The following is a 19,640-nucleotide window of genomic DNA, read 5'->3' as shown; positions in this document are numbered from 1 at the left end:
ATTGTTTTTTTTAAGGATTAAGGTATTTGGCCGAATTTCTGGGGTTATTTGCAGCATTAATAAATGACCTTTGGGACATTGAAACTCACTGGGAGGTCTTTCGTTAAAGGATGAACTGTAGTTAAAGTCTTGGCGAAGAAAAAACAAATTCATACAGTGGAAGTCTTAAATGCCAAGATTAACTTTTCGCATCTTTATGTCAACAAAGTTTAATTTCTTAATGGTTTCCCATCTTGTTATGTATTCAATTGTAACAAATTACTGTTTATGTGTGTAATAAAATGATAAGTTGTATCATAACAACATAGATATTGTGTCGGGCAGTGTTGATCAAGTCTGGGCACATTCGGTTTTGCAACGTTAGGCAGATATGAAAGCACACCCTTAAGTTAAGTTTTACTTAAGTAGTTCATTTATGGATAATACTAATCTTTTTGTAGGCACAGACTCCTGTCTTAGACATTTATATTGTGTTTTTTAAGTGAAGAGCTCTAGGGTTTTAATTACTTAAAAAAGGTGAGTCGAATTCTCATGCAAGGGTGGGAAACAGCATTGCAACAATCCCTTTTAGGGGCCTGCGCAGTGAGTTAGTGTTCAAAATGTCAAGTTGTTCTAAGAGAAATCCGTTGAAGCTCTTGGACATGTTCAGCCCTTGCAGACTTTTTTTGGCGGAGACACTTCCAGCGATGACGCACTTTGTTTTCTCCTCAACTGGTGAGCTCATGTGAACGGAGAAGATGGTGCAAGGAGCAAGTACTAGAATTAAATGCAACCATATAAAGTGGAGACTAAAGTCTTTGCCTGACAGCCAGGTTGAAAAGATGAATCTTCGGCCTAGGCTTCAGGTCTGACAGTTGAAAGTCCCCATACACCTTGAATTCAGGACCTCCTTATAAGAAGTAGACCTCACAGTATAGGCCATGGGAGGGTCAGCACAACAAGCACAGCAGGACTGAAGCATGATAAACAATCGCTTTAAACAGCCGCAGGTCTGAGCTCATTATGGTCCACCACGGCCGAGGCCTCGGTTGTGACTTGGGAGTGGGAGGAGGGCTGGCTGTCGCTTTGTGGTTTGTGGTTAGCAGATGGGACGTCCCCACAGGGAGGATGCTCACTTCCCAACTAGCGTAAACCTGCAGACGGAAAATCTCGTCCTTTCACTCTGCTGGTCTAAAGCAGTTTTGCTGTCCGTCAAAGTCATATAGGTACAGAGGACAAACGATGGGCACCAATGATCTCATGGCCTCAAAAACATCTTGAGGAGATCCCTCCGTAAACCTCAGGTGTGCGCAAGCTGGAAAATACCCGTCTCCCCAGTGTTGCCATTCAAACCATCAGGTAGCTTTATGTTTTTTGAAAATGCTGAAGGAAAATTACACTGGTCTGTCTAAAAATGTAAATAATAGTGTGAAGGGGCTCGCCTCCAGGATTCCATAGAGACGGTCTTTGCACAATCTCGTCCATAACATCACATGTTTCCAATTGATTCCAGATTGATTTTCTTCCCTCTGGTTTCTGGTGTAACACCCTTAAACAAAATCAAAAAACAAAAACATACTGAAGCCCATTTTAACCAGGGGAAGCTTTTATATTCAGAGAAGTTTCTGGTTTGAGCTAGACTTGTAAATGTATTGAACTAGTGTTATCCTAGTATATAGTTTATACTAGTGCTATGAATGTAAATCTTACAGTACAAACTGATTAGGGAAAAACACATTTGTAACTTAATTGCTTCCTGAAGATGATGATTTATAAGTATTATTACTAATAATAATAATAATAATAATAATAATAATAATAATAATAATAATAATAATAATAATAATGCACAGGTGTTTGGAACGATTTTCCTCTGATAAGCTTACATATGTGAATACAGGACAGCCCTTGTGCCGTTGTTGTTCTCAATAATGGGCAGAAAACTGGAATTCAATCTGCAATGGTCAGACAATTCCAGGAAAGAATAAAGAACACTTGATTGTTCTGTATTTGAGCTGCTACTTGCTGTAGCAATATGAGCACACTGAACTAACACTGACATCAGTCTATGCAAAGGGTGTGTTTTGTGATAGCGAAGTGAATTGATCATCTTCAGCTACCTGCAGTGTAGGATAGTAGGGGGTAAAATTGCATTCAATAGCAGGGGAGAGGAGATATTTAGAGTAAAGCAAGGCGATTGGGTGTGGAAAGGGTTTCACAGTGTTTTGTTGGTAAAAACCAAAACCAAGAAACAAAAGTTATTGCAATTCTTCCGTAATCTATTGAACAAGCACACTTGGCACATTACACACGTTTTGGTTGAAGCAGAAACAAGCTGCTAATTTTAACAGAAGAGATGGCTAATGAGAATGAATTCACAGCTAGTGTTGCCCCCTTAGGCATACATGAGAAGCTTTCAGATTCAACAAGCTTGTTTTTGTGTTTTTTAAGCAAAAATTTAAATGTAGCCCATACTGAGTTACTTGTGAGGATTTATGCAATTACTGTGCCAGATTCAAAACAATGAAATTACTAGGGGGGTGGGGGGCACAGATTAATGTCAGAATCATTGACAAAATCCATTCAAGTTGTATCTTCTAATTCAGTGAAAAATGACAAGATTAGAGTTTCCAAATAATATTCTTTGCCGGTTTAATGGGTTAAATGGCTCTGGTGTGGGTCAGGACTTGCTGTAAATATGCAGTCTCACCATAGTGGCTCCTGCTCCATTAGTAGTATTACATCTAAGGATAAGAAAACATTTTTGCGGCCAAACATATTCAGTACCATGCCCAAACTCATCAGAGGAGATGGAATGGGGCTCGTAAGCACGTCTAGCCCCGTTCTGTCTGTTCCTTCAAAGCTGTCATGCTTTACCGGCTCTCAAAAAGCAGAGTCAGTTTGCTTATTGCAGCATTAGGATGAAAGAGCGATGGGCTCTCAGATATGGTGACAGGAGGAAGGAAGATTGCTGCGATAGCCAAAATACGGCACAGATAGCATCTGACTGGGTGAGGGCATCCCTGGCAGGTTTTTCCAATCTATCGAGAGAGCAACCTGAAGTTTAAAGCAAGCCTTTTTTTTTGCCCCCTCTCTTTTTTTTTTCCTCCTTCACAATGAAATACGATAGCTCTGAGTCTGACCTTTAATTACAGATGGAGCAAGCCAGGCATAAATGGCCTTTCTAGTTAGTTAACACAGCAATAGTTATTGTGAGCCAGGAAACCATGACAGGGCCCGGGGTTCTCTCATTGAAGGATTGAAGTGAACAGGAAGAGTAGAAAGACCACCTGTCATCGCTGACATCTTAGTGAACCAAATCTCCAAGCACCTGCGCCACCGGAACGCTCTACAGTCTACAGCTCTAAATGTCGTCCATATCAAATGCGATGGGCATTATTTTTAGAGGCAGGAGAGAAAGTGGAATATTGTCAAGAAAACTGAAGAAGCAAGCAAGAAAATAAAGATCTATGGCGATGCTAATTATGTTGTTGGCAGGTGCCACATGCTGCTTATGCCTCAATCATCCTCCACAGTTTGCATAACGCATTGTCATTCACAGCACACGATCCTGCGTAATTTCTAATTAGAACTGAAAGAGCTGCTTCAGTGAGCATTTCATGAGCTGCAATATAAATGGGTCATAAACGGTCTTAATGGGACAGGCAAACAAAAAGAAATGATGATTAAATAGTACATTAATTCCATATGTTTCCCAACGTACTTATATACTGTAATGTTTTAAAATTCATCATACGGTTGACTGTGGTTTTAAAATACACTAACTAGTTTTTTAAATAGATAAGCAGTGTTTGATCTTTGATTCTTATTTGAAACTTATTTTGTTTTAAATGCAGTGTGAAAGTTGATTGCAGTACATTTGCACTGGAATTTGTGGTTTTCCTGCACATGTACTTTTATTTTTAATATTTGTTTGTGGATTGTGTTCTGGTTAACTATATTTCTCCATGCTGTTTCTTTGATTTCCTAGACATTGTGATTTTACCGTGGTATACTACAGTAAACCATTAGGATGGTCTGCTTTTTTGTACTGTGTACATTTGTCTGCATGTCTATGGATTGAAGTTGGGTTTAAACTATGAATCAGATTTTTCCACAAGCCTTAGGCACCACATGCATGTTACTATATGCTCAAACCATCAGATGATATCCCATGCTGCAAGTAGCCTGACAAAAGGAGCTGCCATGATTTATAATGCTTTCGTCCGCCAGGTGGGTCCCGAAAAGCTGGCCCAGCGTTGGAAAGCTTGTGAAAAAATGCATATTCCTATTATGACCAGAAGGGGGATGGACATAGCAAATCTAAAATATTAATAGTGTTAAGAAGATTTGACATGGTCTCCTGCAGAAGGGCATTGCGTTCTGTTGCTGTTCCTCAGCCAAGGAGGCTCTTGTGAGGAGCGCCTGTGGTTTTGTTAATAACCGTGCCGCCTCTTGTTTGTGTCTCTCTTTCTCAGGCAGGGGACAAGCACTATCATCCAAGCTGTGCACGATGCAGCAGATGCAACCAAATGTTCACAGAAGGAGAGGAAATGTACCTGCAAGGTAAGAGCACAGTGACGGCACACCACCTGCAGGGGACAATGTGTCACAGTCCACAGCATTATCAAAATGGGAACTTGAGCTGTGATATTGAGGCCTAACAACATTATTGGACTGTAATTTTCATAGTGAAGAACAATTCGATTTTCCTTTTGTATATACAGGGGAACAGTAATCTTGAATTAGACATGCTTTGGTTATTGCATTGTAATTTTGTATGCCTGTTTGAAGTGTGTAAAATGGGACCCACGCATAGCTATACAGTCATACTAACGCTTGTTACTCTCTTAAAAGTAGAAAAACCTAAATGGAAAAGCTGCTGTCGGGCACCGAGCTGAATTTTGCTGAGCTTTTTATTTATTTTTTGTGCTGCAAGCAATCTCTTGCTTCACTTCAAGTGCCTCAGGGAGTTTGCAAAGGGGTGCCAGCTTTCCATCTTGTCTCTGTTCCGATTCGCAAAGATGTCCCTACCCTTATCTACTGACTAGCATGCAGGCCTGTGCAGATTGTGCACCATATGGTGTGAAAAATAAGAAAAATCGTATTAAGAATAACATGTTATTCTTAATACGAATTACTATGCGGGCTCTCAAATGCCACATCTGGTATAAGTGCAGGAATATCTATAACCAGCCTTTCGCCAGTTGAAACACGGATTTGACCACTAATCTCCTGAGTGCAGTTCAAGGCTCTTCAGATTGCCAGCCAGCAAATTCCTAAGGCTTCCTGGAATTCTTCAAGATGGTGTGGAAGTCATATGGCCCCAGCTCTTGTCTGGGCCTGAAATCTCCTCATAGCGTTTTAATAACAAAAATGTCACACACCATTGCTGTCCATGGTGGTGTATATATTGCCAACATATCATGATTAACTTTCATTTGTTTGCCTTGCTTCACTCATCCACAAGGCGTTGTTTACTACAACGAAGTGGACGATCATTTCTGCTGTGACTCTGGAGGTTGCAAAGCAAACCGAAAATAAGATTTCGATTTTGGAAGCTGTTGTAATGTTTTTATCACGTTTTTATCATTGGAAAAGTGAAGTAATTGGCAGTTGGCTTTTCCTTACCACCAGCAATTGAGGATATTCTATTTGTTTTATAAAGTTTTGAATTGGTAAAATATATTAATGTTTTTTTTTTTTTTTTTCTTCAGGGTCAACAGTTTGGCATCCAGATTGTAAACACTCTACCAGAGCAGAAGAGAAGCATAGGGTAAGACATATATACTGATGAGTCAGCAAATACAAACGAGTGTCTGTAGAAGAACAATCCTGAAGAATCTCTCACACAGCATTATGTAAAGGCTTTAAAAATGCAATTTTCTCTGAACTCAATAAGTCTTCTATATTTTCGTCTTCTATTTTTTTGTTCTGAAATCACTCGTTTCATTATGGAAACTATGTATTTTTAAAGTGATGTCTTTTCAAGTATGAAATAGCATTTGAGAAACTTTGAAAAGCCCTATCAAAAACAAAACAAGTCATAATTATAATCTAAGTATTGCATTTATACATATTTAAGAAGCTAATTTTTAGATAACCAATAGCAATTCTATTCATCAAGGGAAGATTATTTAATTTGTGTTCAGACTGTTTCCTTTCTTAGTTTTATACAAAGACAGCTATGGTTTCAAGCCTTTCCATAAACACTAGGAATGTATGATAAATTATTGCAGAGGAGTTTATTTTTTCTTTTCCTCTCATGCATTGTTAACACATGACCCTTGAGATAGTCAGATACTTTGTAGACAAGTTCAAGTTATGCATGCGTGGTCATTTGATATTTCTTCTCAGATCCCCCGTCAACATCAGAGCACAAAGCCCTCCCCCTTTGATATCTTTTATCCCAAAAGGCTTCTCCTGCGCAAGCCGAGATCACCAGAGGTTTGCAGTTGAATGCTCTTGCTGTTGCTAATCGGTTTAATTCTTGCTTGAGTAAAAACAAGAAAGAAAAATGACTCTTAATTCAAGTAGTGTTGGGACACACTGTTAAAGCCACAGATGTTTGACACATTCCAGCAGCACATCCACGATTTATTAACCATCCACTGTACAAAGGATATCGCCCATGGTTGCTTTAGTATCAAATGTTGGCAAAAGTAATAACCCACTACGTATAACATGGACAAATGACTGCTTATGTCATCTCAAAATGAAAAGATCAGGTGCCGGCCAGTTTGATTTAAAGGGATGAACAGAGCAGGTATTTCTCTGAAGGGAATTCGATTTTGGGGTCTGTAAAACTGGCAGGAGTTTGAAAGAGAGTCAATGCAGCGTTCTAGAAAGTATTTCTCGTTCTATACCAGCACACGTCTGGTCTTTGTATAAATGTCGCCTCTTGGCACATCCATTTTCACTTTTGCTTAGAAGCACAAAACGGGAAACCATGCACAATGGTGTCTTGCCATTCTTTTGGAGAGTGTTGCTTGATAAAATAAGATTTCTACTGGGTAAACAACTGAGGCGTTGCCAAGTTTCCGATTTACTTTGAATTAAGGTATTCTCTCCGATTATACCCCAAGTGTCCCTGTTGCACCCAGAAGGGCTTCCCAAAGTAGTCAGATGAGTCCTAATGTATTCTTGATTGACCCAGATGGGAAAATGACTGGTAAAGTAATCAGCGTCTGAAGATCAAGAACACACAGGAGTCTGCCGTCTCTTGTGATGATAAAGCAGCTTCAGATGTTCAGAGTAACAGAATGGTACAGGGGAGGGTGAGGGAGTCCGCTAGGAACATAAATATAAGAGAGCTGGGAAGAAAATTTAAAAACGGATCAAAGCTTCCGTTGCCGCTTGAATAGCTGCCCCGGTTCCCAGAAGGGTGAAGCTGTTTCACAGACTGTAAATGGGAATGATGATCAGTTCTGAGCTGAAACCAAAAAGAAAATATTCAAGATGTTAGAAAATGTGATGCAAGAAAACCCAATGTTGGCCAATAACTTTTTTTTTTTTTTTCTCGTGTTTTTAAAAGAAAGAGATCAGGATGCAATGGCGGTCAAACGTCAGGAATGCATCCAGCTCACATTGACATACACAAGGCCTTTAATAAACCTGCCTCCATACTGTGCTGGCACGCAGATTTTAATAAGTTCCAATCAGCAGCACAAACCCCGGGGAATGCAGTGGACAAGCACCTGACTGGGGGTCAGCTGGGCAGCTTTGAAAATAGCTCTGGAGTCTTTTGTAACTCGGTTAAAATAGATGCTGTCCTTTAATAACCCTGGCTCGCTGACCCGTGACTGACCAAAAAGCAGTAACGGTGACAAAATGAAAACAACTGAAGTAATCCGGGGGTACCCGATGATTTTACTTACAAAGTGCCAAAGATGACCTATAATTGGCGAAAGAACCCCTAAAAAGCTCGGTGAGCCCAGTAATGTGTCCTTTCTTTCTTTTTTGTATTAAAGAAAGCCCTGCCGTAGTCTGCTTTTGCCATGAGAATATAAAAAGCAACTATTGGGAAAGTGATGCGTCTTACCTGCCCTTCCACACGGGTCTGTGTGAAAAGTCTGTTGGGTTCGTGTGAGTGTTCAATGGGCGATTTCTACAGCTGGTGTACAGTGCGTTGTTGTTTGTGTGTTCTCAACTCACCTAACCGCATTGTCAAGTGCTAACCTCACAGTTTTGTAATGCACTTGAACATTCACTGTGAACAGCAACCTTTGTTTCTGCAATAAATCACTGCTAAACAAAGAACAAGGGTGATAGAAAGTTCAGTTTGTGTTTTCAGTTTTTTTGTTTTTTTCACAGGTAGCATAATTAGTTCCTGTGACTGGATATAGGCATTTGAGAGGTAGATACAGACATATGGATAGTTACCTTCAGATTATTCAGATACACTCTCTAGTGTGCCTTAGTGCATTAAAAAAACAAGATTTCTTTGATATATAAAGGCTAGCCAAACTTGACAGTACTTAGTGAGGAAAGGCTTTCCACCAAGTCAAAACACAAAAGAGAAGAGAGAGAGCCCTGTTAATGACATTAATTATACCACCCCCTTTCTCATACACACTCTTTGAATGGATATAATGCATATAACCTCCATGAATATTATTTTCCCTAAATTTCCTCAGGCCAAAAGGTATAGCAACACAAGACAGTTTGAAAATCCTCCCTGTCAAAACTCCCCATCTCAAACAAAAGTTGCACTCTCCTTTGGTTCTTGACACGCCTTACAGCACGCAAGAAAGCCGTCTTTGATTATTATTCGCACATGACAGGACTCCACGGAGCTCAAGTGAAGCCAGACCAGGCTTGTGACAACCAACCATATTAGTCATCCAAAGCAGACAGCTCAAAACTCAGCTCAAGATTTTCTTTCATAGTTTAACAAAATCATTCATTTTACTTTACCTAACATGACAGAGAAAACACTGATTTATAGGATACATAAGAATAATTGAATTGTTTAAAGTTACCTGTGAGTTGTGAGTCTGAAGACAGTCCAGTTATTTATTACAAGTTGCCTTGGAAATCGTGATATCCTCTGACAAGAATAAATGATCATAAATAGTAATAATAATAAGTCAGATTCTACTTGAGGAATGTTAATAAATGCACACTGTATACGATTAAAGCTCAAATGAGTGAGGGGAGCATTCAAACGATATGGAAGATGTTCGTCACATTAATCAAGTAAGTGAACTTAAAAAAGCGGAGGGTCCGCAGAGCTGTCTGTGCCGGGTGCTTCTGAAATGCCACATGAACCTTATCCCTTCCTCCACAGCTGTTACCTCCGTCAGTAATGAGCATCAGCAAAACAGAAAGGCAGGTACTGTATGAGCTTCTGGCTGTGCGATGGCATCATTCTGTTTTCTTACGCGCAGGAGACCCAAGCAAGGGATCGCTCTGCACACTTGCAGGAGTTGTTTTCATGAAAGACCATCCATTTTCTCTGCCACCCTCCCACCTCAGCCTCTGTCTGAAATCCTCTGACCATTACATGGTCCGCCTCAAAAGCTTCTTCTGCCCGTCTAGCTCTATAGATTGACTGCTGCCCACATCTCTCCGACAGCGGCATTGGTGGCCAGATGCAGGAAGAGGTCATCTGTCTGTACATGAGCTATTCTACAGAGTGCAAGCAGACGGTCTGCATTTTTCAGTGTCCTTGTTAAACCTTGTAGGAGACAATCACAGCCGAGGTGTTTAGTTTGGCAGTTGCGATGGAGAGTAGTGATGGTTATGGGGAAGCTTTCAGGGTAACAAGGACACTAAAGAGCCCGATTCTCCAAAGTCATGCGGAAGTTTACTAATGAGTGAGACCAGGTTTATTTTTTTTAATGAACCCATTTCTGTGGTTGTCCAAATTTAGATCATATATGGTTTTCATTTAATTCCTTTGGAGTGCATTTGACTACGCTCATATTTTTAGCAACTGCATCTCATTTTATAAGCTGAGAGATCATCACACTCTGGGAATTTGATGTCCTGAGCCCGTCTCTTTAGTAAACCCTTCCCCGACTCTTGGACAGTCTGTAGCAATAGCCCATGTGTCTGCGGCTGAGCTGCATCTGTGATCAGACAACGCTCAGAAATGCAAAAATCAACTGTTTTCAACAGAGGACACAGATAGCCTTCCATTCTTTTTCTTTTTCTTCTTGATTTACCGTTTTTCATCATTACCTGTCAGGCATAGAATCTGAATTGTAGGAAGAGAATCTGGGTTCAAAAGGATCTCCACCCACATCTGTTCTATTGCAGTGATGTGCCGATGATTCCCACAGCTATAGCCAGGACCCTACAGATTGCCTTCCAATACAACAGAAAAGTCACAGTGAAGGATTGTGCATGGCCACCTTAGCTTTTGCAATACTGAGACCCGGACTTGGTATGTTCCAGAGTCCAAAAGCTATGAATCCAACGACATGCACACAATCAGAACTTGCTGCAGCATCACTGCAGCACTGCAGAGCTTTCAAGTTGAAACTTTTCATTTTCTGAATGTGTGTTTGTCCGTTGGGACTGTGTAGAGCTATAGCTGTTGAATATTACAGATCGAACTGTGCTGAGCTGCAACAATCCCTTTGCCAGTGTCTGAAGTACTGCTGAGAAAATAATATTTAAAATTTCAGAGATGATATTTGATGAGAGTTCCTTAAATTATTTGAAAGAAAGAGATACATGTAATGGCTTGTGAAATGTGTCCTGCAGAATGTTTTTGAGAAAACTTGAATGCTTTCTCTCAACTAACTTAACAAGTAACTTAGGGTGTATTTTGTTAAGTGTTTGTTAAGTCAATGGAAAATCCACTTGTATAAACTTTAATATATGCTGAGTGTTCATGATCATCTGAAGGGCATTATATACATATTTGTATATATATATAGTAATAGCAGGAATATCATAATTCCAACTTATTTTATAAAGGAAAAACAACAAAAAAGCTTTTCTTTGTTAGTGTAGAACAACGTGTGGAGCAGCTAAGACCAAGAGTCAGTTTCTTTTATCTCTCTCAGTCCTGAGTGTTTTTTACAGACTGCATACCATGTTCTCAACACCTACAAAGCTTAAAAAAGTACACACTTTTAAGAGAGATTGACGTGGGTTATTGAAGTACAAAATGCAAAGGGCATAGTGATCATTCAGAAATATGGCCTTTTGCTCAGCTGACAGTTGTTAACAAGTTTTTACAGCCATTGCTCACAGACAAGTGCAGTCAGGGGTGATTCTTGCTATTGCTGACTGCTGGCCCTGTCCTCCGGGCTTTTCCAAGGCCCTTACACACTGTCTGTCTCATTACAGCCCACGAGATCCTCATCTGAAAGTATTTGTTCCCGACCTGGTTCAAGTATACCTGGCTCACCGGGCCACACCATCTATGTGAGTACTATTTTCTCTGCTTTTTCAGAATACTAACATCTTTTTTTTTCAATAGAAAATACTACAATAAAAGAATACAATTAATTGACCAATTAATAATAATAATAATAACAGAAAAACAAGTGTCCCATGCCTCCTATGTCAGCTTCAGCACAGATGAGCTTCAGTGACTGGGCAGGAAAGAGTGAAAGGGAAACTGAGCGTTTTAATGTTATAAATGTGCTGAAACCCCTCGTCGCCCCCGCCGTTCTCTGCCAACTGGTGTGTAGTACAGCCCCCCTCAGTGACTCCCCATCCCCCCTCTGCCCCTTGACTCTACCCCACCCGGTTTCCTGTGTTCTTCCTGAACATCTGCCCTCGCTCTCCTCTAGTCACACACTCTCTGTGCCATACATCCCATCCTCCGTCAGTGATCGCTGTGCATTACTCTACCCCCCCTCGAGAGAAGAAACAACACTGCCATCCAGCTGCTGTATGCCAGGCTCTCAAGACCGATTGCTGCCACACTGATTGACCAGTAACCAAATCTCCATAAGGGTGTCCTGTTGTGAAAGCAAAGGTGCCCTCAAGTCAGTTTTCAAGACCAAGTTCCTATCTGTATCCACATTCCATCCTTATAAGTAAAGAATTCAAGTAATGCAAAAAAAGAGTGTGATTTTCAACCTTCTGGTGGACTTCTTGAAGGTTTTGTCATTATTTTAGCTTCAGTTTTGGTGAAGCCTAACTCAGATAGGTATCTACAGACGTTGAAAGAGCTGCAGACCAATTCATGTTATTTCTGTGCTGCGTCCTATTGAGTAACGAATGCTTAGAAGTGAGTTCCTCATTTGAACTGAGACTATTACACTAAGGTGAATATTGAAACCCATATTCTCATTCAGTTAGTCAGAAAGTACAGTGTGATGGATACAAACTTGCTATAACCTGATTTTGTAGATGCCTGTTCCATTGTACAAGGTTTCTTAAGCGGTTCTATTTAGAACATTTGGGTTCTTCATGAGTTCATTTTCATTAAAAGGTTTGATTAAGAACCATGAGGTCCATTTGTGAACACAAGGGATCATTTAAGAACCCTTTTTCATCATGATCACAGTTGATTTAAGATGCATTTAAGGTCCTTTAAGGATCCTTGTTTGCAAGGAACCTTGGTAAAAGGTTCTAATAAGAACTTTTATAGGTTTCTCCACAGTATAAATCCCAGGCATATCTGCACACATGAGAGAGATTTCCTTTAAACAGTAACCCTCAATCCTGTTACAAGAAACTCAGGGTTTTCATTTTAGAGCAAAAGAAGGAGTCCCTGCTTTTCCTGTTTCGAATTTCTCTCTCTAGCGCAAACCCAGAGAACTGAAATGAATGCTGTAACAGAGAAATGTGGCCTTAGCACCCATTGTTTGTTTTGTTGATCGTTCGTAGCTTCTATCAGTCAATGCTACAGGCTGTGGAAATCTCACAGTTTGTAATTCTGGCATCAGCTGTATTGGACGTTATTAAAATTGTATTTTTTCATTCACAATTTAACAATGTGAAATGGCCACCCTCATACTAGATATTTAACATTAACAAGAATCTAAATGAGACATGTTCTGCTTAGCTTTGACCTTTACAACTAATTAAAAGCCTCTTCCTCTGTACAGAATGATCCACGAACATCAGGGTAATGAAAATGTCATTTAACCAACCCCAGTGTCACCCAGTCCCTGCTTAATGCTAGAACAGGAATTGAATCCCGAAATACAGAAATAATATCCAAGTTTGAATGATCTCACATGGGCTGATATTCCCAGCACCAAGGGCTGCTGGGAAAATCAGCCTATCAGGTGTAGTCTTGAACTGACACTAGCAGGAGCTACTGTATCTTAAAACATCTTATTGTTTACCTCTATAGAGGTAAATCTTCAGACTTGTACAGAGTGAGCCAACAAGAAAAACAGCTTAAGTAGAACTAATAATTTGAGGCATTTTAATAATTCGGAGGGTGGAAGTACCTTGAGCCATGAGTCCACTGTGTATATTCCTCATTACTGCCTGGGTCACAGCTTAAGCTACCCAGCAGGGGGCCTTTAGGGATCTTTAATGAGCACAGAAACCATTTCATTGAGCACCTAGACTCTTGAGACCTGTAGATAACCTCTCACACACTCTGCGCAGCCCAAGCCTGACGTGCGGTTACATCTGACATTCTGGTGTGAGTACCTCCTTTTATGTTCAATTTACAAGGCCTCCACGATCCCTACATCGAGTTTTCATGAAGGAAACACGCATGGAACTGGAAACCCCCCTGGTAGAAAGACATTGCTCATGAATTCTGTCCTCGCCCATTGAAATGACTCATGTCCACAGAAACCACAGCAAACGATTGTCTTTCTATGTGGAGAGTACCACTCTCATTCAATGAACTCTCCCAATGGGTTTGCCTCTTTGGCCCTCAGATAGGACCCAATGACTCCTGTGTCCGAACCTGTTTTGTGCACTAGCTCAAGAGGTTCCAGGTGATTCTACTAAATGTTGATTTCAAATGCCATACTGATTAAATTATACCAACCCCCCACCCCTGAAAAAAACAATATGGTCCTCCATAGTCCTGAAAGTGTTTCAGTGCCTTCATGAACAACTACTGTGTCTGTTTGTGTTTTCTCAATATTCATTTTTTTCCCCCCCTTGTAACTTACTTCCTCTCTGTCTGTCTCCCCAGGCAAAAGTAGACAATGAGATCCTTGATTATAAGGATTTAGCTGCCATCCCCAAAGTCAAGGCAATTTATGACATTGAGCGCCCAGATTTGATTACCTATGAGCCCTTTTACACCACATCCATGGAGGACAGACAGGAAAGACAGAGCTTGGGAGAGGTAATTACCCCTTAGCCAGCTCTTCTGTTGCTAAACTACAGACCGATGTCTACTTCAAGCTCCTATCATTTCAGAGTTCACGGCTCTGGATAATAACACAGGTCTGATTTGCATGAAATTAAAACTGTGAAAGCTTGTATTACTCGTAGGCCCAGATTAAATCAAATGTTCCACTCTCCAACCACCTCAAAGCACGCAATGGTGCCATTCAACCATATTTTCCAGAGATGAGTTACGTTTACCCAATGGAAACGCAGCCATCTAGTGGGGTTGGAGTTTTGTGATCAACAGCTTGGTTGACGTTTTGAATTAACCTGGACCCTACTCGAGATGTTACAAAATTTACTCCATGACCATGCAACCAATGGGTAAGTAAGAAGGGAGCTAAATACACCTCTCTCCCTGATGTCAACCTGCCATTTTGTGGTGATGATGTTTGGAAAGTTTTTAGTGATCTGCAATTGTTCCACTCCTGCTTTGTTAAACTGGGGCTCTACAATTTGATACCCTTATAGACGTATGTTGTTGTTTTTCCTGTAGAACCCTTAGGCCACCCCACCTATGTATAGTCTCTTTTAGATGTAGTAGAATTCCCAATTAGAGCTCAATGACCAGTGAGGGTAGACTTTTAACTTACCTTGTGCTGAGCAAAGACACGGAGACAACTGCATTTGCATCACCTGAACTCTTTGTCGACAGCCTCTGACCCCAAGACGTGAGCAGTCCCCCATGCCAGACGAGCGAGTAAGTTGGTATTGTGCCCTGGACGTCAAACATAACCAACTAACTCACTGTGTTGCTCTGCATATACGCTCCAGACTTAATCCACACATTCCCATTCATCTTGCGGTGAATTTCACAGCAAGATTTGAAAACACCTAGAATTAGACCATGCTCATTCGTAGTCCAATGTGTTAAGTGCCAACTGAACATGTTTTTGATTTGAGACTTGAGCCACTGTAGCTAACCTAGATGTCTAATGGAATCTATCCATATGAAATCAACACCTTATTCATAGCACTTCAGGTATGCTATCAAATGTAAATAGAGTGATTCATTTACAAGCTTCCCCTGTTTCAGCCAACCTAAGTTCCGTGATGTTGTATAAGCCCAAGGGCCAAACATGACGGCATAATTGCCCTTGTTGTCAAGCAGCACTTAATCAAAAATGTCTTGAAGCCCGTTGCTGCACTTTCCATGCAAATGTCACAGTCACTTCTAATCATCATCACCTCACTTTCCTTGACAGCCCCAGAGCCCTAGTAGCGACAGCTCACCTAGGTGCAGTGAAACAGTAAGTCATCAGCATGCACAGGCAACAAAAGGCATGGCCACTGAAACACATAACCTCTCCAGCTTCCTACTCTCCAGTCCGTCTGGGCTCTGTCCTTGCAAAGTTCTCAAAATATGTTTTTCACTAATACCTTGTGCTGGCGGTGGTGGGTCAAGCCTTTGACAGATATCTAGTCATGTTTTGCCTGCCATGAGTTGGTGGTAGTCTGAAAGAGCGTCATGCATTGTGTACTTTATTACAACCACCACCAGCTGGCTGAAAGACCATGGAAGACACTCCATTGATTGGCCAGACTGCGGTCGAGTGCTCGGCATGGTGTTTAGGAAGACTTAAGGATTTGAAAGCTGTTCGAATCTAAGAAATCTAAGAAAATGTGCCACCTGTTCATGGACTTTTTAAAGAGAGTGGACTATACCATCAAGTCATGCACCGACAATCACAACCCCAAAAAATCATTAAATAGGAGTGCACAAACACCAATCTGATTACAGGAACTGCAATAAGAATTTGTGGTTCTACAGGAAAGATCACACAAAATAGTCAGCATTGTGTTAGGAGAGGATTTAGATTTTAGCTATGTAAACGGATCGCTGCTTTGACTGCATTTTCTTTTGCTGTTTCCTGTTTTATGATTGGTTTGATTATAATGCATGCGTACTAGTTTGAATTCCTATTTTGCTGCCCTACCAGGTCAATGTGGAATGACGATGAATCTGCCTATGATGATAAGAGATGATAACAAGAAACTAAGCATAGAATCAGTGTGAGGGTGGGTCTGATACAGTGTCCTGCAGCCCTTGGTTTCAGTGCAAAGGAATTTGTATTGCTTAAGTGGACACTCCCCATTTGACCAGCTGGATACAAGCTACTTCATTATTAGTGTTATTTAATCATTGTGGCTTAGCAAGAGCTACCAAGTAATTGCATAATGTGGAAATCTGAAGTTGATTGCTTTGGCAATGCTCAACTCAACTCTTTGTTGACAGCCTCAGACTCCAAGACCTGACAACTCCCCCATGCCAGAGGAGCGAGTAAGTTGGTATCGTGCTTGATCATCAAACATAACCAACTAACTCTGCTGTTTACTGCATGCCTCTGCATTGCATTAACAGTTGAACAGAGCATCAGTGCTTAGGGAAAGATTATTACTTTGTACACAGGTAAATGGTGTCAAGCCAAAGAACCGCTGTTGATCGCTTGGTGCTTTTTAGCTATGCTTCAGATGGAATGCGACACACGTTTTTTACGTAAGTGCAATATTGGTGTATGATTCTAAAAAACTAAAGACATGAAAACCCTTCCATAGAATTGCCTTAATTTGAAAGAGACATTTTAAGACACAATGATATACTAATAAAGTAGATTATTGTGTAGGTTCCAACACTCCATCAGAAATTGCAGCACTCCTCTGAATTGTTGTGAGGCATTGTCAGATATTTGTTTGACGTGTAACATAAAAGCTAGATAAATCATCTATGAATGTTTTACCTGTGTACTCTGATGATGAAAAAGGAAAGTATGTTTGCATTGCTTCAGAATCTCCAGTCAGAATGTTTTTATTATTTATTTATTTTATTTTTTCCCATGTGGCCATGCACCTGTCACTGCTTTTAAAGCATGGCACTATTGCAAGTTTGTGATCTCTCTGTGTACTCCGCACAAAAGTCATTAAGGTGGACTTTTCCAATCCACTTCCTTTTGTTTAAACGTGTCAATTATGCTGGTCATTTCTCTGGGGCGGAAAAAGTCAAATTGCTGCAGTAGAACTTCTCTGAATGATTGAATAACACACATAAGGGATCCCTTAATATTCTGAATTGCAGTCTTCAGCTTCGATGTTCAAAGAAGAATTTTGCAATAGTGCCATCTACTGCCATGTTATATTTTTTACATTATACACATTTTCTGCATGGGACTCAAAACATGCAAAACACTCGCACATCTTCGATAGAAATCTTAGATAGGTGAAACCAATTTTTTAAAATTTCATATTAACAGGATTCATAACAAACATAAAACAAAACAATACTAAATATATGAGATATTAGTTAAAATCCAGGAATCCAGGAGTGTCTCATTATAAAACAAAATGCAGCTGTAACACTTTGAGGAATCTAATGGAACAGGGAAAACCATATATATGTATATATGGTGTATTGACTTATACATATATAAAGTAAATTGCAGTACAGTAGTAGTTACCTGATGTAACTCTGGTGTAATTTTCCAAAAAGATGCATCAAAGCCCCTGTAAGTCATTACAAAAATAAGATTTGTCATTTAGCAGTGGAAAAAAGAGCAATGTGTGGATCAAGATGTGGAATGTGAACAAGGATAAAAATAATACCCAAAAAGGAGCTTTGACCAAATTCACCAGTTGCTCCACTGTACAGGAAAGTGACAGGCATTGTGCATCATTGTCCAAATTCATACAGACTCGGTGGGTGTATTCTGTAATCACACAGCTTCCATCTATCTCGATTGCACTTGCATACCGTGCCCCTCTGTTTCTTAAGACTTTGTTTTACTCAATAATCCTTTTTCTCTCCTTGCTTTTCAGAATGGCTTTGTCTTTCTGCATTGTCTCTTTCCTTCCCCTCAGCACCCACATATACATCATGTTCATGCTTATTTCAAGGAAGGTTTAACATGGATTTCATTTTTCTTGCAGTCCCCGAGGACCCTGTCCCCCACACCTTCTACAGAAGTGAGTGCTGGTTACAATAGAGCGATGTAGAGTGTCTAATGTGTTGCTTTATATTTCTAAAGGTATTTCTATATATTTGTGGAATATTGCGATGTTCATTTAAAACACACTTGATAGGATATTGTTCTCTATTTGATATCTGACAAGCCCTTCTGGAGATGAACCTGTTTCCTTGCTTGATACACTAACTCTTTCCCTTTTGTGACTCACAGGGTTATCATGACTTGAGGGACAGAATTATCCACAGATCAACCAGCCAAGGGTCGATCTGTTCTCCAGTCTACAACCGCCATAGTTACACACCAACCCTGTCGCGTTCTCCTCAACACTTTCACAGACCTGGTTAGTAACAGTGCAGCTGCTCTCATTTTTCAGATATTTCAAAAGTGTTGACATATTCTTGTGTGTATATATATATATATATATATATATATATATATTTGTTTTAGATTTGTTCTTAACACAAATACATTCTTGTCTCTGTAGTATTGGTTACTCAATGGAGAAATTCAAATTGTCCCAGAGGGCCACAGATGCAATTACCACAATAATTAATTATATATATATATATATATATATATATATATATATATATATATATATATATACATATATATATATATATATATACATATATATATATATATATATATATATATATACACATATATGTTTAGGCAATCAGAACGGAGCTCAATTTGACTCATTTTGCTGATCTATTTTCATCAGAACAGTATCGGTGCTTTTCTCTTCTTGACAGTAAATTAACTTTTAAAACTTTTAAATAAAATCTGCAAAGGTTTCAATTATTTTCAAACTTGATGGCCACAGGGTCCTCAAACTTTCAGTCATCTATGATAAGAAAGAAAGTACAATTTGTAATTAAATTTAAAATGGAAACGCAAGAGAATGGTATAAGGTAAAGAAGAGCAACTATACACAGTGTTTGATGGCAAGCCTGATTGATAATTAGATGTATACACAGGGTTTCAAAGGGTTATCCGAATAATATATCACCCCAAATGTGTGGGAGTGATTGAGATTGCAATGGGATTATAGGGCAGAGGGGACAAAATAGTGCATCAGACCATGACTACCAAATCAACAATATGTCTACAGATATCCCAATGTGCATTTTGTGAATGCTCTCAAGGAGCTTAACAAAACTTTGACTTGGGCCCCCACCAGAAAGGAAAGACCCAGTTTTAGCTTTTAAACAGGAATAAAACGAGTCCCCAACCTCTAAAACTAAAAGAAAAGTGATAAGTAGAGCCACAAATATAGACCCAATCTCCAGATTATGCCACCTAGGGGAGACCTTTCAAAGCCTATATCTTCCGACCACCAGTTAACCACAGCCAGTGTCAACATCACTAGAAAACCCTGCTTATATGTTCGTATCCCTTGCCTTCTACTCCTTTCCTTAA

General features: G+C 39.9%; 1 protein-coding gene across 4 annotated transcripts in view; it reads left to right on the top strand.

Moving 5' to 3' along the window:
- ablim1b (actin binding LIM protein 1b) overlaps positions 1–19,640 on the top strand; it is a 128,303-nt gene that overhangs the window by 89,629 nt on the left and 19,034 nt on the right. For 3 of the 4 annotated variants that reach the window (XM_066693223.1, XM_066693221.1, XM_066693224.1), the window contains 11 exons: positions 4,458–4,545; positions 5,697–5,755; positions 6,337–6,426; positions 9,269–9,313; positions 11,284–11,361; positions 14,057–14,212; positions 14,912–14,956; positions 15,462–15,506; positions 16,493–16,537; positions 18,178–18,213; positions 18,426–18,555. In XM_066693223.1, coding sequence (XP_066549320.1) covers positions 4,458–4,545; positions 5,697–5,755; positions 6,337–6,426; positions 9,269–9,313; positions 11,284–11,361; positions 14,057–14,212; positions 14,912–14,956; positions 15,462–15,506; positions 16,493–16,537; positions 18,178–18,213; positions 18,426–18,555 — 817 coding nt within the window. The remainder of the gene's footprint in view (positions 1–4,457; positions 4,546–5,696; positions 5,756–6,336; positions 6,427–9,268; positions 9,314–11,283; positions 11,362–14,056; positions 14,213–14,911; positions 14,957–15,461; positions 15,507–16,492; positions 16,538–18,177; positions 18,214–18,425; positions 18,556–19,640) is intronic. The other variant, XM_066693225.1, reaches the window with a different exon arrangement.

Source organism: Amia ocellicauda, chromosome 20, assembly GCF_036373705.1.
Source record: "Amia ocellicauda isolate fAmiCal2 chromosome 20, fAmiCal2.hap1, whole genome shotgun sequence".
Classification (NCBI taxonomy): Eukaryota; Metazoa; Chordata; class Actinopteri; order Amiiformes; family Amiidae; genus Amia; species Amia ocellicauda.
Note: the sequence above shows the minus strand (reverse complement) of the source record. Positions and strands in the feature narration are given on the sequence as shown.